Genomic DNA, 27,420 nt, shown 5'->3' with positions numbered 1-27,420 from the left:
TGGCATACCTCTATGGGCTTGTGGAATGATTATGTTGTTATCTGCATTAAAATATATAACTTTAAAGGTAGTACAAAATATGACCGTTTTTATGTCATTGATTTTAATTTTGCGAAGGTTTACTGAAATGGGCCTTCTTTTCATGTTTTAAAGCCAATAACTTGGTCAAATGAACTCGTATTTCGATATGGCATACCTTTAGGGGCTTCTGGAATGATTTTGTTGTTATCTGCATTAAAATATTTAACTTTAAAGGTAGTAGAAAATATGACCGTTTTTATGTCATTGATTTTAATTTTGCAAAGCTTTACTGAAATGGGCCTTCTTTCCATCTTTAAAAACCTATAACCTGGTCAAAAGGACTCGGATTTCGATATGGCATACCTCTATGGGCTTGTGGAATGATTATGTTGTTATCTGCATTAAAATATATAACTTTAAAGGAGGTACAAAATATGACCGTTTTTATGTCATTGATTTTAATTTTGCGAAGGTTTACTGAAATGGCCCTTCTTTCCATCTTTAAAAGCCAATAACTTGGTCAAATGAACTCGTACTTAGATATGGCATACCCTTAGAGGGTTGTGGAATGATTTTGTGTTATCTGCATTAAAATATTTAACTTTAAAGGTAGTAGAAAATATGACCGTTTTTATGTCATTGATTTTAAATTTGCGAAGGTTTACTGAAATGGGCCTTCCTTCCATCTTGAAAAGCCCATAACTTGGTCAAATGAACTCGGATTTCGATATGGCATACCTTAAGGGGCTTGTGGAATGATTATATTTTTATCTGCATTAAAATATATAACTTTAAAGGTAGTAAGAAATATGACCGTTTTTATGTCATTGATTTTAATTTTGCAAAGGTTTACTAAAATGGGCCTTCTTTCCATCTTTAAAAGCCCATAACCTGGTCAAAAGGACTCGGATTTCGATATGGCATACCTCTATGGGCTTGTGGAATGATTATGTTGTTATCTGCATTAAAATATATAACATTAAAGGTAGTATAAAATATGACCGTTTTTATGTCATTGATTTTAATTTTGCGAAGGTTTACTGAAATGGGCCTTCTTTCCATCTTTAAAAGCCAATAACTTGGTCAAATGAACTCGTATTTCGATATGGCATACCTTTAGGGGCTTGAGGAATGATTTTGTTTTTATCTGCATTAAAATATTTAACTTTAAAGGTAGTAGAAAATATGACCGTTTTTATGTCATTGATTTTAATTTTGCGAAGGTTTACTGAAATGGGCCTTCTTTCCATAACGGTCTAATGAACTCGGATTTCGATATGGCATACCTTTAGGGGCTTGTGGAATGATTATGTTTTTATCTGCATTAAAATATATATCTTTAAAGGTAGTAAAAAATATGACCGTTTTTATGTCATTGATTTTAATTTTGCAAAGGTTTACTAAATTGGGCCTTCTTTCCATCTTTAAAAGCCCATAACCTGGTCAAAAGGACTCGGATTTCGATATGGCATACCTCTATGGGCTTGTGGAATGATTATGTTGTTATCTGCATTAAAATATATAACTTTAAAGGTAGTATGTCATTGTCGTTTTTATGTCATTGATTTTTATTTTGCGAAGGTTTACTGAAATGGGCCTTCTTTCCATCTTTAAAAGCCAATAACTTGGTCAAATGAACACGGAGTTCGATATGGCATACCTTTATGGGCTTGTGGAATGATTATGTTTTTATCTGCATTAAAATATATAACTTTAAGGGTAGTAAAAAATATGACCGTTTTTATGTCATTGATTTTAATTTTGCAAAGGTTTACTGAAATGGGTCTTCTTTCCATCTTTAAAAGCCCATAGCCTGGTCAAAAGGACTCGGATTTCGATATGGCATACCTCTATGGGCTTGTGGAATGATTATGTTGTTATCTGCATTAAAATATATAACTTTAAAGGTAGTACAAAATATGACCGTTTTTATGTCATTGATTTTAATTTTGCAAAGGTTTACTGAAATGGGCCTTCTTTTCATCTTTTAAAGCCAATAACTTGGTCAAATGAACTCGTATTTCGATATGGCATACCTTTGGGGGATTGTGGAATGATTTTGTTGTTATCTGCATTAAAATATTTAACTTTAAAGGTAGTAGAAAATATGACCGTTTTTATGTCATTGATTTTAATTTTGCAAAGGTTTACTGAAATGGGTCTTCTTTCCATCTTTAAAAGCCCATAACCTGGTCAAAAGGACTCGTATTTCGATATGGCATACCTTTAGGGGCTTGTGGAATGATTTTGTGTTATCTGCATTAAAATATTTAACTTTAAAGGTAGTAAAAAATATGACCGTTTTTATGTCATTGATTTTAGTTTTGCGAAGGTTTACTGAAATGGCCCTTCTTTACATATTTAAAGGCCCATAACTTAGTCAAATGAACTCGGATTTCGATATGGCATACCTTTATGGGCTTGTGGAATGATTATGTTGTTATCTGCATTAAAATATATATCTTTAAAGGTAGTAAAAAATATGACCGTTTTAAAGTACTGATTCTAATTTTGCGAAGGTTAACTGAAATTGGCCTTCCTTCCATCTTTAAAAGCCAATAACTTAGTCAAATGAACTCGTATTTCGATATGGTATACCTTTAGGGGCTTGTGGAATGATTTTGTTGTTATCTGCATTAAAATATTAAACTTAAAAGGTAGTAAAAAATATGACCGTTTTTATGTCATTGATTTTAATTTTGCGAAGGTTTACTGAAATGGGCCTTCTTTCCATCTTTAAAAGCCAATAACTTGGTCAAATGAACTCGTATTTCGATATGGCATACCTTTGGGGGATTGTGGAATGATTTTGTTGTTATCTGCATTAAAATATTAAACTTTAAAGGTAGTAGAAAATATGACCGTTTTTATGTCATTGATTTTAATTTTGCGAAGGTTTACTGAAATGGGCCTTTTTCCATCTTTAAAAGCCAATAACTTGGTCAAATGAACTCGGATTTCGATACGGCATACCTTAAGGGGCTTGTGGAATGATTATGTTTTTATCTGCATTAAAATATATAACTTTAAAGGTAGTAAAAAATATGACCGTTTTTATGTCATTGATTTTAATTTTGCAAGATTTACTAAAATGGGCCTTCTTTCCATCTTTAAAAGCCCATAACCTGGTCAAAAGGACTCGGATTTCGATATGGCATACCTCTATGGGCTTGTGGAATGATTATGTTGTTATCTGCATTAAAATATATAACTTTAAAGGTAGTACAAAATATGACCGTTTTTATGTCATTGATTTTAATTTTGCGAAGGTTTACTGAAATGGGCCTTCTTTTCATCTTTTAAAGCCAATAACTTGGTCAAATGAACTCGTATTTCGATATGGCATACCTTTAGGGGCTTGTGGAATGATTTTGTGTTATCTGCATTAAAATATTTAACTTTAAAGGTAGTAAAAAATATGACCGTTTTTATGTCATTGATTTTAATTTTGCGAAGGTTTACTGAAATGGCCCTTCTTTACATATTTAAAGGCCCATAACTTAGTCAAATGAACTCGGATTTCGATATGGCATACCTTTATGGGCTTGTGGAATGATTATGTTGTTATCTGCATTAAAATATATATCTTTAAAGGTAATAAAAAATATGACCGTTTTAAAGTACTGATTCTAATTTTGCGAAGGTTAACTGAAATTGGCCTTCCTTCCATCTTTAAAAGCCAATAACTTAGTCAAATGAACTCGTATTTCGATATGGCATACCTTTAGGGGCTTGTGGAATGATTTTGTTGTTATCTGCATTAAAATATTAAACTTTAAAGGTAGTAAAAAATATGACCGTTTTTATGTCATTGATTTTAATTTTGCGAAGGTTTACTGAAATGGGCCTTCTTTCCATCTTTAAAAGCCAATAACTTGGTCAAATGAACTCGTATTTCGATATGGCATACCTTTGGGGGATTGTGGAATGATTTTGTTGTTATCTGCATTAAAATATTTAACTTTAAAGGTAGTAGAAAATATGACCGTTTTTATGTCATTGATTTTAATTTTGCGAAGGTTTACTGAAATGGGCCTTTTTCCATCTTTAAAAGCCCATAACTTGGTCAAATGAACTCGGATTTCGATATGCCATACCTTTAGGGGCTTGTGGAATGATTATGTTGTTATCTGCATTAAAATATATAACTTTAAAGGTAGTACAAAATATGACCGTTTTTATGTCATTGATTTTAATTTTGCGAAGGTTAACTGAAATTGGCCTTCCTTCCATCTTTAAAAGCCAATAACTTGGTCAAATGAACTCGTATTTCGATATGGTATACCTTTAGGGGCTTGTGGAATGATTTTGTTGTTATCTGCATTAAAATATTAAACTTTAAAGGTAGTAAAAAATATGACCGTTTTTATGTCATTGATTTTAATTTTTCGAAGGTTTACTGAAATGGGCCTTCTTTCCATCTTTAAAAGCCCATAACCTGGTCAAAAGGACTCGGAGTTCGATATGGCATACCTCTATGGGCTTGTGGAATGATTATGTTGTTATCTGCATTAAAATATATAACTTTAAAGGTAGTACAAAATATGACCGTTTTTATGTCATTGTGGTCAAATGAACTTGTTATCTGCATTAAAATATTAAACTTTAAAGGTAGTAAAAAATATGACCGTTTTTATGTCATTGATTTTAATTTTGCAAAGGTTTACTGAAATGGGCCTTCTTTCCATCTTTAAAAGCCCATAACCTGGTCAAAAGGACTCGGATTTCGATATGGCATACCTCTATGGGCTTGTGGAATGATTATGTTGTTATCTGCATTAAAATATAAAACTTTAAAGGTAGTACAAAATATGACCGTTTTTATGTCATTGATTTTAATTTTGCGAAGGTTTACTGAAATGGGCCTTCTTTTCATCTTTTAAAGCCAATAACTTGGTCAAATGAACTCGTATTTCGATATGGCATACCTTTAGGGGCTTGTGGAATGATTTTGTTGTTATCTGCATTAAAATATTTAACTTTAAAGGTAGTAGAAAATATGACCGTTTTTATTTCATTGATTTTAATTTTGCAAAGCTGCACTGAAATGGGCCTTCTTTCCATCTTTAAAAGCCTATAACCTGGTCAAAAGGACTCGGATTTCGATATGGCATACCTCTATGGGCTTGTGGAATGATTATGTTGTTATCTGCATTAAAATATATAACTTTAAAGGTGGTACAAAATATGACCGTTTTTATGTCATTGATTTTAATTTTGCGAAGGTTTACTGAAATGGCCCTTCTTTCCATCTTTAAAAGCCAATAACTTGGTCAAATGAACTCGGATTTCGATATGGCATACCTTAAGGGGCTTGTGGAATGATTATGTTTTTATCTGCATTAAAATATATAACTTTAAAGGTAGTAAAAAATATGACCGTTTTTATGTCATTGATTTTAATTTTGCGAAGGTTTACTAAAATGGGCCTTCTTTCCATCTTTAAAAGCCCATAACCTGGTCAAAAGGACTCGGATTTCGATATGGCACACCTTTAGGGGCTTGTGGAATGATATTGTTGTTATCTGCATTAAAATATGTAACTTTAAAGGTAGTAGAAAATATGACCGTTTTTATGTCATTGATTTTAATTTGGCGAAGGTTTACTGAAATGGGCCTTCTTTCCATCTTTAAAAGCCCATAACCTGGTCAAAAGGACTCGGATTTCGATATGGCATACCTCTATGGGCTTGTGGAATGATTATGTTGTTATCTGCATTAAAATATATAACTTTAAAGGTAGTACAAAATATGACCGTTTTTATGTCATTGTGGTCAAATGAACTTGTTATCTGCATTAAAATATTAAACTTTAAAGGTAGTAAAAAATATGACCGTTTTTATGTCATTGATTTTAATTTTGCAAAGGTTTACTGAAATGGGCCTTCTTTCCATCTTTAAAAGCCCATAACCTGGTCAAAAGGACTCGGATTTCGATATGGCATACCTTTAGGGGCTTGTGGAATGATTTTGTTGTTATCTGCATTAAAATATTTAACTTTAAAGGTAGTAGAAAATATGACCGTTTTTATTTCATTGATTTTAATTTTGCAAAGCTGCACTGAAATGGGCCTTCTTTCCATCTTTAAAAGCCTATAACCTGGTCAAAAGGACTCGGATTTCGATATGGCATACCTCTATGGGCTTGTGGAATGATTATGTTGTTATCTGCATTAAAATATATAACTTTAAAGGTGGTACAAAATATGACCGTTTTTATGTCATTGATTTTAATTTTGCGAAGGTTTACTGAAATGGCCCTTCTTTCCATCTTTAAAAGCCAATAACTTGGTCAAATGAACTCGGATTTCGATATGGCATACCTTAAGGGGCTTGTGGAATGATTATGTTTTTATCTGCATTAAAATATATAACTTTAAAGGTAGTAAAAAATATGACCGTTTTTATGTCATTGATTTTAATTTTGCGAAGGTTTACTAAAATGGGCCTTCTTTCCATCTTTAAAAGCCCATAACCTGGTCAAAAGGACTCGGATTTCGATATGGCACACCTTTAGGGGCTTGTGGAATGATATTGTTGTTATCTGCATTAAAATATGTAACTTTAAAGGTAGTAGAAAATATGACCGTTTTTATGTCATTGATTTTAATTTGGCGAAGGTTTACTGAAATGGGCCTTCTTTCATCTTTAAAATATAACTGTAAAGGTAGTAAAAAATATGACCGTTTTTATGTCATTGATTTTAATTTTGCAAAGGTTTACTAAAATGGGCCTTCTTTCCATCTTTAAAAGCCCATAACCTGGTCAAAAGGACTCGGATTTCGATATGGCACACCTTTAGGGGCTTGTGGAATGATATTGTTGTTATCTGCATTAAAATATGTAACTTTAAAGGTAGTAGAAAATATGACCGTTTTTATGTCATTGATTTTAATTTTGCGAAGGTTTACTGAAATGGCCCTTCTTTCCATCTTTAAAAGCCCATAACTTGGTCAAATGAACTCGGATTTCGATATGGCATACCTTTAGGGGCTTGTGGAATGATTTTTTTGTAATCTGCATTAAAATATTTAACTTTAAATGTATTAAAAAATATAACAGTTTTAATGTCATTGATTTTAATTTTGCAAAGGTTTACTGAAATGGGCCTTCTTTCATCTTTAAAATATAACTGTAAAGGTAGTAAAAAATAAGACCGTTTTTCTGTCATTGATTTTAATTTTGCAAAGGTTTACTGAAATGGGCCTTCTTTCATCTTTAAAAGCCCATAACCTGCTCAAAAGGACTCGGATTTCGATATAGCATACCTCTATGGGCTTGTGGAATGATTATGTTGTTATCTGCATTAAAATATATAACTTTAAAGGTAGTAAAAAATATGACCGTTTTTATGTCATTGATTTTAATTTTGCGAAGGTTAACTGAAATTGGCCTTCCTTCCATCTTTAAAAGCCAATAACTTGGTCAAATGAACTCGTATTTCGATATGGTATACCTTTAGGGGCTTGTGGAATGATTTTGTTGTTATCTGCATTAAAATATTAAACTTTAAAGGTAGTAAAAAATATGACCGTTTTTATGTCATTGATTTTAATTTTGCGAAGGTTTACTAAAATGGGCCTTCTTTCCATCTTTAAAAGCCCATAACCTGGTCAAAAGGACTCGGATTTCGATATGGCACACCTTTAGGGGCTTGTGGAATGATATTGTTGTTATCTGCATTAAAATATGTAACTTTAAAGGTAGTAGAAAATATGACCGTTTTTATGTCATTGATTTTAATTTGGCGAAGGTTTACTGAATTGGGCCTTCTTTCATCTTTAAAATATAACTGTAAAGGTAGTAAAAAATATGACCGTTTTTATGTCATTGATTTTAATTTTGCAAAGGCTTACTAAAATGGGCCTTCTTTCCATCTTTAAAAGCCCATAACCTGGTCAAAAGGACTCGGATTTCGATATGGCACACCTTTAGGGGCTTGTGGAATGATATTGTTGTTATCTGCATTAAAATATGTAACTTTAAAGGTAGTAGAAAATATGACCGTTTTTATGTCATTGATTTTAATTTTGCGAAGGTTTACTGAAATGGCCCTTCTTTCCATCTTTAAAAGCCCATAACTTGGTCAAATGAACTCGGATTTCGATATGGCATACCTTTAGGGGCTTGTGGAATGATTTTTTTGTAATCTGCATTAAAATATTTAACTTTAAATGTATTAAAAAATATAACAGTTTTAATGTCATTGATTTTAATTTTGCAAAGGTTTACTGAAATGGGCCTTCTTTCATCTTTAAAATATAACTGTAAAGGTAGTAAAAAATAAGACCGTTTTTCTGTCATTGATTTTAATTTTGCAAAGGTTTACTGAAATGGGCCTTCTTTCATCTTTAAAAGCCCATAACCTGCTCAAAAGGACTCGGATTTCGATATAGCATACCTCTATGGGCTTGTGGAATGATTATGTTGTTATCTGCATTAAAATATATAACTTTAAAGGTAGTAAAAAATATGACCGTTTTTATGTCATTGATTTTAATTTTGCGAAGGTTAACTGAAATTGGCCTTCCTTCCATCTTTAAAAGCCAATAACTTGGTCAAATGAACTCGTATTTCGATATGGTATACCTTTAGGGGCTTGTGGAATGATTTTGTTGTTATCTGCATTAAAATATTAAACTTTAAAGGTAGTAAAAAATATGACCGTTTTTATGTCATTGATTTTAATTTTGCGAAGGTTTACAGAAATGGGCCTTCTTTCCATCTTTAAAAGCCAATAACTTGGTCAAATGAACTCGTATTTCGATATGGCATACCTTTAGGGGCTTGTGGAATGATTTTGATGTTATCTGCATTAAAATATTTAACTTTAAGGGTAGTAGAAAATATGACCGTTTTTATGTCATTGATTTTAATTTTGCGAAGGTTTACTGAAATGGGGCTTCTTTCCATCTTTAAAAGCCAATAACTTGGTCAAATGAACTCGGATTTCGATATGGCATACCTTTAGGGGCTTGTGGAATGATTATGTTGTTATCTGCATTAAAATATATAACTTTAAAGGTGGTACAAAAAATGACCGTTTTTATGTCATTGATTTTAATTTTGCGAAGGTTTACTGAAATGGCCCTTCTTTCCATCTTTAAAAGCCAATAACTTGGTCAAATGAACTCGTACTTAGATATGGCATACCCTTAGAGGGTTGTTGAATGATTTTGTGTTATCTGCATTAAAATATTTAACTTTAAAGGTAGTAGAAAATATGACCGTTTTTATCTCATTGACTTTAATTTTGCGAAGGTTTACTGAAATGGGCCTTCCTTCCATCTTGAAAAGCCCATAACTTGGTCAAATGAACTTGGATTTCGATATGGCATACCTTTAGGGGCTTGTGGAATGATTATGTTTTTATCTGCATTAAAATATATAACTTTAAAGGTAGTAAAAAATATGACCGATTTTATGTCATTGATTTTAATTTTGCAAAGGTTTACTAAAATGGGCCTTCTTTCCATCTTTAAAAGCCCATAACCTGGTCAAAAGGACTCGGATTTCGATATGGCATACCTCTATGGGCTTGTGGAATGATTATGTTGTTATCTGCATTAAAATATATAACATTAAAGGTAGTATAAAATATGACCGTTTTTATGTCATTGATTTTAATTTTGCGAAGGTTTACTGAAATGGGCCTTCTTTCCATCTTTAAAAGCCAATAACTTGGTCAAATTAACTCGTATTTCGATATGGCATACCTTTAGGGGCTTGTGGAATGATTTTGTTGTTATCTGCATTAAAATATATAACTTTAAAGGTGGTACAAAAAATGACCGTTTTTATGTCATTGATTTTAATTTTGCGAACGTTTACTGAAATGGGCCTTCTTTCATCTTTAAAAGCCAATAACTTGGTCAAATGAACTCGTATTTCGATATGGCATACCTTTAGGGGCTTGTGGAATGATTTTGTTTTTATCTGCATTAAAATATTTAACTTTAAAGGTAGTAGAAAATATGACCGTTTTTATGTCATTGATTTTAATTTTGCGAAGGTTTACTGAAATGGGCCTTCTTTTCATCTTTAAAAGCCCATAACTTGGTCAAATGAACTCGGATTTCGATACGGCATACCTTTAGGGGCTTGTGGAATGATTATGTTTTTATCTGCATTAAAATATATAACTTTAAAGGTAGTAAAAAATATGACCGTTTTTATGTTATTGATTTTAATTTTGCAAAGGTTTACTAAAATGGGCCTTCTTTCCATCTTTACATTGTTGACATTGTCTCGCAAAGAGCCATAAAATACCTAGGCGTCATGATAGACACCAGGCTGTCCTACAAAGAGCACCTAGAGTACGCCAATAAGAAGGCCGCTGCGACCGCCAGATCGCTCGCGCGGATTCTCCTGAACACAAGGGGCCCAAAGCAGGAACGGAGGAAACTCATAGCGAGCGTCGTCACGTCCCAAGTACTTTATGCCGCCCCGGTATGGGCTAAAGCCGCCACGACGCCCTCGTTTATGAGTGGCGTGGCTCGCACGCACAGACTATGTGCAACAAGGATATCGTGTGCCTTCCGGACAATCTCTGAGGAAGCTGCGCTGGTCATAGCTGGTCTAGTTCCGGTGCAAGAACTGGTAAGAGAGGCGGTAGAAGTGGAGGAAACGGTCACGACCACGGACGACCAAACTAGGCGCGAGGCAAGACGGCCCGCGAGAGAGAGAGATCCATCTCTCGGTGGCAGGAGAGGTGGGATTCCGCAACCTCTGGACGCTGGACCCACGATCTGATTCCCGTCTTGAGTCCGTGGCTGGAAAGGAGGCACGGGCAGGTGGACTTCTACCTGACCCAGATCTTGAGTGGGCACGGATGCTTCCGGTCGTACCTGAAGAAGTACGGTCACGACACGAGTGACGGATGCCCATCCTGCGGCTCTGGAATCGAGGAGAACGCACGCCACGTCCTGTTCGAGTGCGTGCGGTTCGTAGAGGACAGGACCGCCCTGGAAATAGCGACCGGTGTCAGCACTAGCCCCAGCACGCTAGTGCCAACCATGCTAAGAGGCCAAACGGAGTGGGACGCGACGACCAAATTCGCTGCGTCTGTAATGCGAAAACTCAGGATAGCTGAGAGAGAGAGGAGAGGCCTGGACACGTAAGCTGCCGCGGTTGTGCGAAGCATTGCTTTGCGGCCGTACCGCACAACATCTGCAGTTTACGCCCATTTATCTTCTAAATGTATATTTATTAGTTGTAGTAATAAAGCTAAAAAAATGGAATACAAAAAAAAACACACACACACAGACGCTGACAGGTTGACCTGAACATCGGTCGCCAATATATCGAGTTTTTGGTCGTTGCAAATCGGGTTTAATACCTAAAAGTGCGTTTGATTAGTGCGGGACACCTCAGGTTGCAGGTACGTACCACAGAAGCGACAGGAAGGTTCTACCCAGCCAACAAACCACACTGCTACGGTTGCAAAGGGTGGCCAATCTTGGTGGACAGAAGGGGGGATCCTCACTCTCCCGCACCCACACAGCAACACTCCACTCCAGAGCGCCACATATACTTGGTTCTGCTCACAGCTTCCACAAGCCGCACACGCGCGGTTTTTCCGGCACAAACAAACAACATCGATCAGCTGATCGCAGTGCTGGACAGCGCCGTCTCTAACAGCGAGCTTAACAGCGAGCTTAACAGCGGGCTTAACAGCGAGTTTAACAGCGAGCTTTCCCCGCTGAGCTATACAGCTGCTAAGCGGCGAGCTCCTACAAAGTCGGTTGCCCGGGAATTTCAAATAAAATAAAACCACCTTCGCCACTGCCTATAGGGGTGGATGCGCAAAAAGCCAAGTTACCGGCCAACTTCCAACCCCACCGCGATAGCGGCGCCAGCGCAAACGGGGCTCTGGGGACCGAGTCGGAGCGGTATAGCTCCCATCAGGCAGTAACCGGGGGAAATCCCGGCTCACCGAGGGACCTCCGGCTAGTGCAGGCGATGGATAGGGAGAAATAGTCCGGACATGACGAGACCCAGGCTCTTGCAGTTGCCAGGGCAGAAGAAGAGCTGCTAAAGAAGTTTCAGATGATGAAACAGAAGGTGCAGCGGTCGCCAACGGGAATGGAGCAGGCTCCCGATGCCCACCCAGTGTCAGCGCCTCCCAAAGTGACCGGGCCTGTGTTCAACTTCGGCAGTAACGAGGATGAACAAACCACCCCGAAGAGAAGTCGGGAACCAACCAGCCCTGAAGAGACGATCGATGGAGCCCACAAGAGGCAGCGGGTGCAGAAAAGCGCCGCAGCTCTCACCGATGAGCTGGGCAAGATGCTCGATGAGATGATCGCGAAGTTCACGGACACAAAAAGCAACAACAAGAAGGTAGTCCGCCATGTCACACAGGCCACGATCGACTAATTGCATGCAATGAAGAAGCTGCAAAGCGAGATCAGTGCGACGCTGGATGAATCCCGAGCCAGGGGTCAGACCGCCAGCGCAACCCAGCAGACAACACCATCGCTCGTTGCCCCACGACAAGAAGGCATAGAGCGAACGCATACTGGCGCGGGGAACCCAGGCAGGGACCCGCCAAGAAACCCGCCCTGGCAGCAGGTGATACGTAAAACCAAAAAGCCCCGCGAGACTGCAGCGAGTATTGGGGAAGGCAAAGACCACGTGAGCCGCACCGAGAAGCGCAGGAATCAGCGCTCTGACGCTATCCTAATCAAATGCAGCGAAGGAACGTACGCAGACATGCTCAAGCTGGTCAAAACCGAGCCTACCCTTCAGGGGCTTAAGGATGGGGTGCAAGGCATACGCAGGACAGCCAATGGGAGTCTGCTACTCAAGATGCAGAAACCCTCAGACCCAGCCACGCAGAAACTGCATACTGCCATCAAGTCGGCCTTCAGCGGCAAAGCCGAAGTGGCTATGCTGGAAGACACGGTGCAAGTGGAAATCCGCGACCTAGACCTAATGACCACCTGCGAGGAGGTTCTACAGGCAGTCTACGCTGAGGAGGAGTGCGACATCCCGGCGGGCGCTGCACCTAGGATGCGGAAGGCGTATGGCGGAACCCAAACGGCGACGGTCCACCTCAGACCTGAGCATGCGCAGCGGATCCTCGACAAGGGGAAAATCAAGGTTGGATGGGTAGTCTGCCGCATAAGACAGAAAGTGGAGCCTAGGCGATGCTACAAATGCATGGGATTAGGCCACATGTCAGCCAGATGTCCAGCGTCAGAGGCAACAGCCAAAAACACGCAGCAATCCTGCTTCAGATGTGGCAAGGATGGCCACAAGTATAAAACTTGTACCCAGGGCAAACCAAAATGCATCATCTGCACAAGAAGCGGAAAATCTGGAGGAGAGGCCGAACACTCGACCCTCAGCAGTGCGTGCCCTGAATACCGGAGAGCCATGCACGGTAAATTGAATGGTTAAGGTCCTACAGCTGAGCCTTAACCACTGCAGAGCGGCGCAGGACCTGCTAGCACAGACGGTCATCGAGCAGCAGGCTGAGGTGGCAATACTCAGCGAGCCTTACAAGGACAAGCACGAAGGCGTATGGCAACGCAGTTCGGACGGCAGAGCAGCAATATGGAGCTGCGGGCAGCCCCCTGGACACCTATCGCAAAGGGCTTCCAGGACGGGATACACCAGAGCGAAGATCAAAGGGATCACATTCTACAGCTGCTACATAGCCCCGAGCGCACACATTAGCGAATTCAGAACAATAATGCAGGAGATCGCTGATGACGCACGCGGTAGGTCCCCTATCCTCATCGCAGGTGATTTGAACGCATGGTCCACAACATGGGGCAGCGCTAGTACGACGCAGCGGGGAACCATCCTCCTTGAGGCAGTGGCTTCGTTAAACGTATGCCTACTCAATGAAGGTAATAGACCAACCTTCAGCAAGTCAGGTCGGGAGTCAATCATCGACCTGACCTTCGCTAGCCCTGAACTGGCACGCAACTGTGTATGGAGGGTGTCAGACATATACACCCACAGCGACCACGCCCTGATCATCACCCAGACAAGCCCCAGACTGACCGCCCCAAGCAGCCGCCAAACGACATACAAAGCGCATACCCTGAACACAGTGTCCCTCCTAGCACACATGGAAGGCGTCTGCGTTACAGGAGACGCTAACACATGCGCGAGGGACATAGCCGAGAGAGTGAAGGAGGCGTGCGACGCATCTATGGAGAAGGCCACGAAAGGTGGTAACGGGCGAAGACCAGTACCATGGTGGAATGACGAAATAGGGAGCGCGAGGAGAGACTGCCTAGCGGCCCGGCGCAGGTGTCAGAGAAGCAGAGGACGCGGAAGCCAGGAGCTAAGGGAAACAACCTACAGAGCTAAGAGAAAGGTGCTGAAGAACGCGATTAAAGCTAGCAAGGCCAGATGCTTCCAAGAGCTGTGCGAAGCGGCGGATGCAGAGCCATTCGGGTCAGCATACAGGATGGTCATGGGTAAGCTCAACAGACAGCCGACCCCTACCGGCCACGTACAGCTTGGCCAAATAGTGTCCACCCTGTTCCCCACCCAGCCGCCCCTTACCTGGCAAGCTACCGGGGAAGGCGACACTGTTCTCACCAGCGAAGCCGAAGTCCTGGCTGCGCTAACGAAAACCAAAGTCGAAAAAGCCCCTGGCCCCGACGGCATTCCCAATGCTGCACTGCACACATTGGTGGCAAACTTCCCTGGTATATTCACGGAGATGTACAACATGTGTCTCACCCAACGAACCTTCCCCATAGGTTGGAAGCGACAAAGGTTGGTGCTTATCCCAAAACCGGGCAAGTTGAACGACGACGCATCCTCATACAGACCCCTATGTATGCTGAATACAACGGGGAAAATATTCGATTGCATAATCTGCACCCACCTCGAAAAAGAACTCGACCAACTCAGAGCGTTATCGGACCACCAGTGTGGCTTCCGGAGAAAGAGAAGCACTATTGACGCGATCCAAACGGTCACCCAACTGGCTGCTAACGCAATCGAAGGAGAAAGGTGGCTAGGTGGCTCAAAAGAGTACTGCCTCGTCTGCACCCTGGACGTCAAGAATGCCTTCAACTCTGCCAACTGGAACCTTGTCCTGCAGGCACTCCAGCGCATGGGAATCTCGAACTACCTGATCGAGCTCGTAGCGTACTACTTCAAGGACAGAGTGCTCACATATTCCTCTGATGCCGGAGAGCACGAGTACCTGGTGACAGGAGGAGTACCTCAAGGCTCAGTCCTGGGCCCGATACTGTGGAACGTCATGTACGACGGGATCCTAAGGCAGGTACTACCCGAAGGATGCACAGTTGTGGGATTTGCGGACGACATAGCGCTGGTAACGGTAGCGAAAACCCTCGATGAGATCACGGATAGATGCAGCCTCTCGATAGACACCCTTATGTGCTGGCTCGCAGACAACGGGTTAGCAGTCGCTGAGCACAAAACGGAGGCAGTGCTCATAAGCAGCAGGAAGACTGTGGAGAAGGCCACAATACGAGTCGGATCAACTCTAATAGAAACAAGCGCCTCAATCAAGTATCTTGGAGTACTGATCGACCACAGGTTATCGTTTAAGACGCACCTATCGTATGCCGCAGCCAAAGCATCCAGATCGACTGCAGCCATCTCAAGGATGATGGCCAATACTCGAGGACCAAAGCAGCACAGCAGAAGGATTATAGCGACAGTGGTGACATCTATCATAATGTACGCCGCGCCCATATGGGCCGAGGCTATGAAGACCGCATCATACAGCCGCCAGTGCAAAGCTGTCTACAGACGCTGCGCACTGCGCATCACAAGCAGCTTCTGCACGGTATCTGAGGAAGCCGCGCTAGTGGTAGCCGGTACTATACCGATACACCTGCTGGCGGCAGAACGAAGAACTGGGAGCACAGGGAGCAGGACCCAACGCGGCAACACGATCGAGGCATGGCAAATGAGGTGGAACAATGCGACCACAGGGCGGTGGACGCTCAGGCTAATTCCCAGTCTAACCCCCTGGCTGCAGAGACGACACGGACAGGTAGACTACCTCACGCAGATGATCTCCGGGCACGGATGCTTTAAGGAATACCTGCATAGGTTTAAGCACGAGCCAAACCCCTACTACGACCACTGCGGCACAGGAAGCATCGAAGACGCGGAGCACGCGCTATTCATCTGCCCCCTATACGATAGGAACCGAGCCGAAGCTGAAACGACAACCGTATGTAACCTGACAGCGGACAACGTGATCAGCTGCATGCTGGAAGATCAAAGCAAGTGGGACGCGATAGCCAACATGGCCGCTGGCATCCTGAAGGATCTTAGGCGTCGAGAACGGAGTCGACGCATGGAGTCATAAGGACGAGCGGCAACCTGACCGCCATCCGTCCCGCGAAGTATAGCTTTGCGGCAGTCCCGCGGGATCGGAACTTTTTCTACCTCTTCTCTTCTTCTACCACTTATATTCTTGTATATATTTAAGCTTATTTAATAAAAAAAAAAAAAAAAAAAACACACACAATCACTTGCAATACAAAGTATGTATTTTTATTTTTTGTATTTTTTTCTTGTGATAACGAAGAAATAAAGTGTTTTAAATTTATTGGCTGAGTGGGTGATTTAAATTCCTCAACTGCACAACAAGTGAGTGATAAAAAAATCCCGCTTTCGCTCTACCAACCGCCCTCCCTCCCGCTCTCGCTCTCCCTCCCGCTCTACCACCCGCCCTACCACCCGCCCTCCCTCCCGCTCACCCCAATATTAAATACGATTTTTTTTTTTAGTTTCACCACAATATGACATATTAGAATTTTAATTTATTTCTAATTTTTTTTTTGTTTTTTAAATATTTTGAGTACAATATGCATTATTAAGTTCGTGATTATTATTATTATTATTTCGAACTGCTGATGCTGTATCTTCAGTCATCGCAACTTTGATGCAGTCTATATAACAAGAAAAGATTATTTGAAATATTACAATTGCAAGATAGACTAACAAAAGCAATAATAAAAATATAATAGTAATGTTAATATGATAGACATATTTTGGTACAAGTGATGTTTTTGAAACGTCATCGTTGTCTGCTGCTGCTGCTGCTCCTGATGATGAGTCTGGTTCTTTGATGCTGGTTGTTGTTTGTGTTGCTGCTGTTGTGTTGTCTGCTGCTCCTGCTGCTGCTGCTGCTGCTGCTGATGAGTCTGGTTCTTTGGTGCTGGTTGTTGTTTGTGTTGTTGTTGTTGTTGTTGTTGTTGTTGTTGCTGTTGCTGTTTCTGTTGTTGTCGGGGGTTGTGGTGTTGTTGTTGTTGTTGTTTGATTTGAAGTGATTTTAGCGACTGCGCATACTAACAGTAATAGGAATACGCGAATATGCATTTTTTTTGTTCGAAATGCTTAAGAGAGAGACTCAAGAATAATTTTCAACATACTAAATCTACTGATCAACATACACTCAATTTTATAGCTGAATCTATATACTATATATCACATTCTATTTTGCCTTAATTTTCCCCCCATTTTCTTTGTTTTCCTTTTTACAATCTCTCGCTCTATAATACACACACACAAACAACACAGGAAGCCTCCCACTTATTATTCGGATATACTAGATGATGACGATGATGATGATGTTGATTTGAAATATATATAACAAATAAAATAACTGATATATATATATTTATAAGTAGTATACTTACAAAATTTGATAGGAAGTCATAATTTGTAATGCGTCATGTTCATCAACCAATTTTTGTTGTATGTACTTGAAATGTTGTTCTTTTTCACAATCTACTACATCATCAGCAGCAGCAGCATAAGTTGTACTCATCTCTTTATTCGTTTCCATTTGATTAAAGGTAATATTTAAATTTTTAATATGTTCTAATCGCATATGTATACTTTGGAGAGTTTCTTTATCCTCGGGCGACAGAATGTGTAGATAATTTTGAATAAAATCAATAATTTTTTTTGTAAATGTCATTATTTTTTTTTTTTTTGTGTGTTGTTATTATTGAATATTCATATGCAAAACCTGTTGATAATCATTGATGTTATACGTTCCGATGTGTCTCTCTAACTGAAGGTTGGTGGGGTTGGCTTTATCGTAATAATCATCTCCCTCATCGTTGGTAAAGTCTCGTTCAAAAAATTAATTTTTCTCTATCAGGTTTCGCTCATTGGTATTGCTTACAGCATTATAGTGATGACAAAAAATTCGTAATGTTTTGTTTTCGAAATCGCTATGATAATTGCATCGAATATTGACAATACTTCTCAAGTATCTTAATTTGAAATATCTACAAATTACAGCGGGTGCGTCAATTATTCCACCAATATCCTCTTCTTTTCTAATTAACTCTCGGCGGAAATTTTCAACTACCTCATCGATCGTGGGGAAAGTAAGAGGCATATGTTCGAATAGTACCAAATCTCGTTTAAATCTAATATCATTTTGATTTTTGTTGTTGCTGCTGCTGCTGCTGCTGCTCTCTCGAATCACTTCCACAAATGCGGTATTAAGTTCAAAAATTAAATTTACTTTGACAGTCAATGTTTCGTTTACAACGAGATCAAGACTAGAGTATTTAATTTCCGTTTGTTAGGGAATTTTTTTGATATCATATTCGCTTTTTACTGACGCTATTCCAACGAGGATTCCAAGTACAAATAATAATATCAAAACCATAATTATTTTCATTTTGTGTATTTATTATTAATTTTTATTATGCGATTATATACTTTCCCTGTGGGTGAATGCCTAGAGACTAGTTTTACAGAATTGTGATTAAAGTAAAAAAATGCATGAATGCATGTATAATATATAGGTATAAAGAATATAAATTTTTTTTTTTTTGACGTCTCTCTCTCTCGGGCTCTGGCTTTGGCTCTCTCTACTGATTATTGAGTATTAGCTGCATTTGTTTTGGGCTGATAGCTTATACAAACAACGAATTGATATAGCCGACTCTTTATATTGGAGATTAAAGTGCCTATAGAATGGTACTGTTGCATTCAGTATTCCTCCAATATTTTTCTCCTTGAAACAATTCGATTACTTGATCAACCGTAACTTTAATATTATCCTCGGCATTGTCCTCATCGTTAGCTGTTGATGTTGGTGGTGCTGCTGGTGGTGTTGGTGTTGACGATTCAGTTATCAATTCCACCCACTCACTGGGTTTTATTGTTGTGGTTGGTGGTGGTGGTGTTGATAATGGTTGTCTCATAAATTCTAATGAGAGGTTTACTTTTAACACCTCGTTGTTCGATAATGTACACTTTTTGTATTTGTATTGATACTATTGGTGATATTCAAAATAGAAGCAAATTCAGGATTCGGAATATGATTACAGTTTCCCTCCCCGAAATTGCAACCGAATAGTAAAATAATTACAATGATTATTATTCGCAACATTTTTATTTTTATTTTTTATATTTTTTTTTTTTGGTTTTTATTCTCGTTTTGATTGTAGTTTCTAGCTGGCAGTTCGACTTGCTACTAATGCTTGCTTGCTTGCTTGCATTCTCACAGAGAACGCAATAGAAAAAATATTCACATATACGTACATTGTATATATATATATATTTATAATATTTTTCTAACCTCGTTTGATAGCGGTGTATATTCGAATAATTTATCATGAATTATGAGACAGTATGCAGATGTTTTTGAAGGGTTTGTGTTTTAATCTCAATTCGTATATCAATGGGTCCACTTTTTACTGCTTCATTTTGATGCGTTACATCTAAGACAATAATGGGAGCCTTATTTTTATAAGTCTCTAGCGATAATAACGGTTGTGACTCACATCCGTAGTAACTTTTTTGAAAATTGATATACAAATCGTATAATAGTGCATATCTATTATAAGAAAAATTTTGATTTAATCCGTCATACGGATATACTTCAGAATTGAGATATACTTTCACATCGACTAAATCACAATGAACATACTTCTTATTGTTTTTAAATGCGATAATAACATAGCGAGGGCGTTCAGTTTCAGCAGCTAATTTAACACTCCAAATAAATGTAGTTGTCTGTGGAACTACTGGGTTATAGTATATATCCCAACTCCTGAAGGGAATCAATAATGGCGTTTGTTTGTTTATCACATTAAACATGTTCAATTTATAAGCATCAGACAATTGTACATGGGGCATTTTCCAAACAATGCTCGAAATCGTCATTTTCAATTGACTCATTGTTAAAGCTACAGCAGTGCTCTTATAAACATCATCGTTATCTTTTCCTCTTAATAGAACTAGCTCGTGTTTCCCATTCAGCAGTATTTTATTGTAGTCCTCAGCAAATCCAAGTAACAGATTCAACGGCACGCAAAAATTAAAGTTTCCTCTTTCAAGTTTTAAATTGTCTGTGATGGACCATCCACAATTTTCGAGCAAGTGTTCTTGATTTCGTTTAATTGATAAATAATTTTTTAAATCGCTTGTTACACCCAAATGTCGTGTTCGATCAATTTCAATACCATTCAATTCATATCGTATTTCACTAATTAGATACGCCATGCAATTATTCAATAAAGCTATTGTGGTTTCGATTTGATCATCAACTTTTGTGATATGCCCTTGAATGTGAAGAAAACTTTCGCTCGGCAACACATACAAATCTTGATTTTGTATGGCAATCCGAATTTCGTCATTGTTCTCATACGTTCGCAAATAGGGTGAATAACTATGATAATCTTTCTTTATTATTGAATTATCAATAGTCGGTTTCTCGAGCACGTTAATTATATGTGACATTTTTTTTTTTTAATTTGAATCCTAAACTCAATAAAAATTTTTTATTGCACTCCGTTAATGGGATTTGTTTTTGTTGTCGTCGCCGTCGTTGTTGTTGTCGAGTAGCTAATCTGGTCAGCGTTGGTGAAGCGAGTGAGGGAGAATTGAGTGATAATGCCTTTTTATAGACGTTGTTGTTGTTGTTGTTGTTGTATATAATCATTTTTTTATATTGGTTTTAAATGTAATCTTATTGTAATTCTTTCACCGCGAAAATTAATCAGATTACCGTCTTGATCACAGATTTTTAAAGTTATCGAATGTATTTCTTTTGTGTTTACTGGTAGATATATAACATTTTGTGGTACCTCAGTTATTTTATATCCAGGACTAACGACAAGCGCAAACTGATGTAGTGTGTGTGTTGTTTCGTTGTTTATATATGTACCATTTATAATATTGCATTGTACACAAATGGTATTAATTTTTGTGATATCAATTGCCTTATCAGAAGTATGTAATATATTAGGGCTTAATATATTCGAAGTGAATCCCAATAAAGAGCCGATTGACTTTTCCTTATTGAAATATATTTCATCAGTTGCAGAGAAAATTTCTGATTGCAAAGTGTTATAGTTTGGAACTAGATAGAATTTGGGACTTCCGTCGGTCTCATTCTGTGTTAACTTTCTATAGTTTCGTGTCAATAGATCATTAATATCGCTGATTTCATAGGAACCTACGGGGATTTTTATCAAATGTTTACCAATATGAAATAAATTATTGTCTACGTCAACGTTTGGAATCGAATTATAAGTGTCCAGACTGATTAACGCACACTGATAGTTCTGTTCAAGTTCAATTGGAGGAAAATATTCTGCAACAAGTACTGACATATTGCCTGTTAGTGTTAATGTTATCGACATCTTAACGGTTCGGGAGGGAATGAAATGTTTATAGGCTTTACACATACACATATATAGTATGCTGCGTGTGTGTGTGTGTGTGTGTGTGTTTACAAATCAATCCAGGAATTATGCTCTGATGAGAATCCTAACCATTTAACGAATGCTCTACCATTTCGACGTTTAATAACCTTCTCCACTAGATATGTATCGGGAAATTTAGTTTTCATCAGCTCATATTCGTAAAATCCTCCCTTAATATCATTTCCCTGATAATCTTTCAATATATACGTAATGGGATTGGTATTTTGTATCCGTTTGATTTGGAATATCTCAGTTGTCCAGTTTGGAGTATAACCTTTTTCGAACACATGTTTATATTTACTTATTCGCACATAATCGTCAACTTTGAATTTTGACTTATGAGTGATTTTCAGATGATTGTAAACGGTTTGGAGGAGTAATTCTTCCTTTAGAAAACTTACATCGTTTGGCGCCATCAGAATTGTTTTATGTGTTATTATATTTAGCAATCAATGCCTTATAGATATTAATCCATTTGTAGCTACCTTACCTACCTTTCCACATCATATTTTTGATGGTTCTATTAAATCGTTCAACGATGCTGGCTTTTAAAATACTATACGTTGAATAATGATTAATATGATTTAATTTCATCAGATTTTGAAATGTCTTATTGAAAAATTCTTTACCATCATCTGTTTGCAAGTTTTTAGGTTTTCTTTGTGCATCATCGAAAATGCTTTTCATACTCTTTGTGACGCTGTCTCCTGTTTTGTTTTTAATAGCAACAGCCCATGCTTGCTTCGAAAACGTGTCAATAACAGTTAAAAGATAACGATATCCCTTATTATATAATTGATAGCGTATCATTTCAACTAAATCGGCTTGCCATAAATCATCTATCCCCTTCATTATCACACGTCGTCTGATAAAATTTTTTCGTCCTTGTCTATGCAACTCTTCGGTGAGTTGTCTTTTATCTGCATTCAAGTTGTTGTTGTTGTTGTTGTTGTCACTCATTTTGTTTTATTTTATTGTCAATATATTTAACAACAATGGGGAACTGTACTTTAATTTTTTTTCACCTCATCCGTAGGTAGCTGTGTAGAGAGTAATTTAAAGAGAACGTCCTCAAGCCGTTGAATATTTTCTTCTAATCGCTCTATATACTTAGTATAAATATCTTGAGAGTAGTCCTCTAGAGCTAATTTTATAAGATTCGCACTTTCACTGACCTCTGATTGAAGGTTTGTTTCCAATGTAATTATTTATTTTTAAAATATTTATGCTCTGTCTCAAGATGTTTAAATCAATATCCGTTTTCTCTTGTCGATTTAAAATGAATTTTTTTAGACTTGCTCCTCCTACTCCTCCTCCTCCTCCTCCTACTCCTCCGGACGACAAGCTTTCACCAAATTTATAAATCTGATTCATTTTATTATATTTGCCTCTCTAAGCTCTTCAATAATGGATATAATTTCGTTTTTGTGATTGGTATTTCCAGAACTCTCGGATGCTAATAGTAATCGTAATCTCTCGATTAATTCATTCGGATCATCCCAATACTTGTATCCTCTATCCTCCTTGGAGTAAGATTTTGTTGTTGCTGCTGCTGCTGCTGCTGCTGTTTGTGTTGTAAGCAAACCTTTACCAATAAGTTGTGTTTTCGGTTTGAATAGATTTTTTATAATATGCTGATACTTAAATGATTTAGACCCCTTAACTTGTGAACTATTCTGATATTTTCGTTTGTGTGCGTTTGTTCTTAAGAGAATATCTCGATAATTTTTCAAGTCCAGATTTGAATAATGCGCGGGCTTCGTGTGAAATAACAATTGAAATAGACCAGGAGTCAATTTCCATTTTTCCTTATCAATAATAATTGTATTATTATTTTATTTCAATTTACTATTGGCAAAATACCATTCACCATTTTCTTTTATATTCAGACCATACAACATGTCCAATTGTTTTTGACTTTTTAAGAGCTGAATATTATGCAAAAACGGTGATTTCTTGATCGAAACTTTTCTCTTGATTGCAATTTGTTTTTCCTTTTTGATCACATTGTTGTTGTTTTGTTGCTGTTGTTGTTGTTGTTGTTGTGGCTGTTGTTTTAATTATTGTTGAACGTTGATGCACTAAGAGCAGTACAAACAAGTGGCCCAAACGACACCAAGCACGTGCTTGTTACGCGCGGGCCCATTTTTATTTCGGGCAAATACGGTTCGCGAGGAAGGTACATAGAACAAATAAAGACAGGTCAAAACATAGATCAACAAGATTAAAGCAAATGAGCTAAGATTTTAGTTTTTAGTACAGGGATAGAAGTTGAGGAACAAATTAAATGATACAGGTTGTTATAATTATTAGAAAGAACGCGAAAGGGCTCATGCTGACTAAAATTAGATGAACATCGTGGCAAGTTAATAGGATGGTAGTTTCGCATTAGTCTAACAGGAACATTGAAACTTAGGCGGCTTACCAAATCTACAGAATCAATATCGCCTCTGATAAGATTATTCATAAAAATAGTACCAATCATAATTCTACGGCTTACTAGAGTAGGCAAATTAATTAATAGCAATCTACTCGAGTAAGAAGGCAACCTGACGTTTTGATCCCAGTTCAAACCACGTAAGGCAAAAAGAAGAAATTGTTTCTGTACGGACTCTATACGGTCAATGTGCACTTGATACTGAGGACTCCAAACGGAAGAACGGTATTCTAAATTAGGTCGGACAAGTGAGGTAAATAATAATTTGGTAGTGTATGGATCATCAAATTCTTTAGACCAACGCTTTATAAACCCAAGAACACTCATAGCTTTATTTACAGTAGAGGTTATGTGGGAGTCAAATTTAAGTTTAGGATCTAGGAGAACACCTAAATCGTTTACTGAGTATATTCGGTCCAAGGACATGTTCTGAAGAGAGTAACTCATGAACGTTGGCGTACCCCTATAAAAAGTCATAACGTTGCATTTAAGATAGTTTAAATTCAAAAGGTTCTACTGACACCATTCCTGGAATCTATTTAAGTCTGACTGCAAGCAGAAACCAGATTCAATATTATTATATGAAAAACAAAGCTTAACATCATCAGCATACATTAGTACACGAGAGTGATTTACGATAGAAGGAAGATCATTTATAAACAGAGTAAACAGCAAAGGGCCTAAATGACTGCCCTGAGGCACTCCAGATGTCACGTTGATCATCTTGGAAACAGCGTTTTTGAATAAAACCCTCTGAGATCTACCATTCAAATAACTTGAAATCCAAGTTAACAGATTATTCGGAAACCCAAGCAGATCTAATTTGAATAAAAGAAGAGAGTGGTTAACAGAGTCAAAGGCTTTACTAAAATCTGTATATATAACGTCCGTCTGTAATTTTTTGTTAAATCCATCTAGTACAAAAGATGTCAATTCGAGCAGGTTAGTGGTGGTCGATCTACGCTTAACAAAACCATGTTGACACGGCGATATTAAAGAGGAGCACAAATGTTGCAACTGAGAGGTAATAATGCGTTCAAATGTTTTAGGAATTGCAGACAATTTGGAGATTCCTCTATAGTTCTGAGCATTAACCTTCGCACCCTTTTTGTGGAGTGGAATAATAAAAGAATCTTTCCAGATAGTAGGAAAAACAGATGATGAGATAGACAAATTAAAAAGTTTAAGAATGGGTTTACAAATAGTTCGGGCACAAAACTTAAGAACACACCCAGGGAGTCCATCTGGCCCCGGAGAATAGGTTGGCGTTATAGTTTCTAAATCCCTTAAGAGAGAACTCTCGGTGATTACAGGAGAAAAAATACAATTTGCCCTGTTTAAGTGATTAGGGTAGCTAGAATTAGACCATGAAACAGAACTATAAGTAGATTGGAAGAATTCAGCAAATAAATCTGCAATTTTTGTCTTGTTATATCTTGGATATCTGGGTCCATTTATCAAAAAACTTTTCTCAAGCATAGAATCTCTTTTTTCGATTAATTTTAATCTTTTATTAGAGGAAGAAGAAGAAGAAGAAGACTGAGGCAGAGGTAAATTTTCTGTGTGAGCACTTCGTTTTTTTTGTGTGTGTGTGTATGATCTCGGTATAAAATTTATAATGTTCGATGACGATGCCTGTGCTGTTTTTTTAAATCTATTAAATTTGGGACCATTGACCTTACGACTTTTTTCAAGCATAGAATCTCTTTGTAGCAGATTAAAAGGTAATTTGTATCTCTTGTTATTAGGCTGGACTGCTGCTAAAGATAAATTCTCAATGTTAGCATTACGTTTGAGATTTTTAAAAAGACTTAATTTTAAATCATAATCATCATCATCATCATCAACAGCAGCAGCAGCAGCAGGGAGAGCTGGGGGGGCAGGGGGAGCAGGAGGGAGAGGGAGAGGGAGAGCAGCAGATGTACTACTACTAATTACTGCATTGTGGTCATCATCGTTCCCCCGTTTTAGTGTGTGTGCAGGACTGTTTTTTTCTAATAAATTAGAGTATTTTGCTCTTTGACTATCCAAAAATGAAGTATAGTCTGATAGGATATCGTTGGAAGTATCTAACAAGTCGGGTGGGTTGTTGTTGTTGGTTATTGGAAAACTCGTTATTTGCGGACGACTAAATTCCATATCAAACACATTAGCAGCATCATCATTAGCAGCAGCAGCAGCAGCAGCATCCTCATGCTGGATGTTTCTTCGTTGATAAGGTCTTCTTTTCCTTCTGTTTGCATTATAGGATTTAAATTTTCTCACTTTTATCTCCAAATCGTTGTTTGTGTTGTCGGTGTTGTCTAGTCTTCTTCGCATAACCCTCTTTGGAGAGTATCGTCTTTTGTGTTTAAGCATTTCAACATGTTGTTGTTTTTGTTGTTGTTGTTGCTGCTGCTGCTGCTGCTGTTGCTCTCCTTCTTGAAGACCTCGATGCTGATGATCATCATATTTTATCAGTTCACGCTTATTATTGTTGTTGTTGTTCGAGTTAGTCGGATTCTCAACGTTGTATTTATTTGCCTTCTTGTTCTTTTTTAGAAAATTTTCCGCAATCACATTCAAAGGTTTTGTAATTGGTTTAAAGGTATTTTCCAGCATATTAATTCGATCCATTTCATTCGACTTCATGCTCTTCAATTTCTGTGTCAACAACAATCTGGTTTGAATCAGATCATCCAACACTTTAGTCTTATTTTTTGATTTCACCATTGCTGCTGTGGTTGTTGTTGTTGTTGTTGTTGTATATATATATATATATATATAGCTGATCCAAAAGCTGATCTAAAGCTGATCCAAAGCTGATCCGAAGCTGATTCAGAGCTGATCCAGAGCTGATCCAAAGCTGATGCCGAGCTGATCCAGAGCTGATCGAGAGATGATGATGATTATAGATGTATAAAACTATCGAATCCTTTTCTATATCGTCCTTTATCAATATCATTATCTTTACTTATGATAAATTCATATTTTTGCTTCCAGCATTCCTCACAAATTTTTATAAATTGCTTAAAAGTCATATCGCCTATAACATGATTATTGTAAATATGTTTAATATTCATTTCATCTTGTTTAAAAATTATAATCAAATTAGCGTTGTCACGTATTAAATGTTTTGGTATTTTTGTATAAGTTTGACATAGATAGAAGGAGTTTGTGGCGACCCATACAGAAATAATCTCTTATTGCTGTTTGCTTATCACAGATTACGTCATCAAATATCATTATTGAGTGTGGTCTAGCTCTTTCTGGACTGACGACTTTTTC

At 38.0% G+C, this 27,420-nt stretch overlaps 1 protein-coding gene across 1 annotated transcript; it reads right to left on the bottom strand.

Moving 5' to 3' along the window:
- Nucleotides 1-16,903: 16,903 nt before the first annotated feature.
- LOC139354091 (putative cyclin-dependent serine/threonine-protein kinase DDB_G0272797/DDB_G0274007) lies at nt 16,904-26,784 on the bottom strand. Its single transcript, XM_070998352.1, has 4 exons — nt 26,419-26,784; nt 19,038-19,280; nt 17,026-17,327; nt 16,904-16,928 (listed from the first exon to the last, which is right to left on the bottom strand). The coding sequence occupies exons 1-4, from the start codon at nt 26,782-26,784 to the stop codon at nt 16,904-16,906; spliced, it is 936 nt and encodes a 311-aa protein (XP_070854453.1).
- Between the last annotated feature and the right edge of the window lie 636 nt (nt 26,785-27,420).

The sequence above is a fragment of the Drosophila suzukii genome (assembly GCF_043229965.1).
Source record: "Drosophila suzukii chromosome 2 unlocalized genomic scaffold, CBGP_Dsuzu_IsoJpt1.0 scf_2c, whole genome shotgun sequence".
Lineage (NCBI taxonomy): Eukaryota > Metazoa > Arthropoda > Insecta > Diptera > Drosophilidae > Drosophila > Drosophila suzukii.
The sequence above is the reverse complement of the archived record's forward strand: the minus strand, read 5'-3'. Positions and strand labels throughout refer to the sequence as shown.

Coding starts and splice junctions, on each gene's coding strand:
- LOC139354091 (XM_070998352.1), bottom strand. CDS start 26,784: ATGAAGTCGAATGAAATGGATCGAATTAATATGCTGGAAAATACCTTT. Junction 19,281..26,418: donor ACAACGATTTGGAGATAAAA/GTGAGAAAATTT, acceptor TATCACCAATAG/TATCAATACAAATACAAAAA. Junction 16,929..17,025: donor CATCACTTGTACCAAAATAT/GTCTATCATATT, acceptor CTTGTTATATAG/ACTGCATCAAAGTTGCGATG.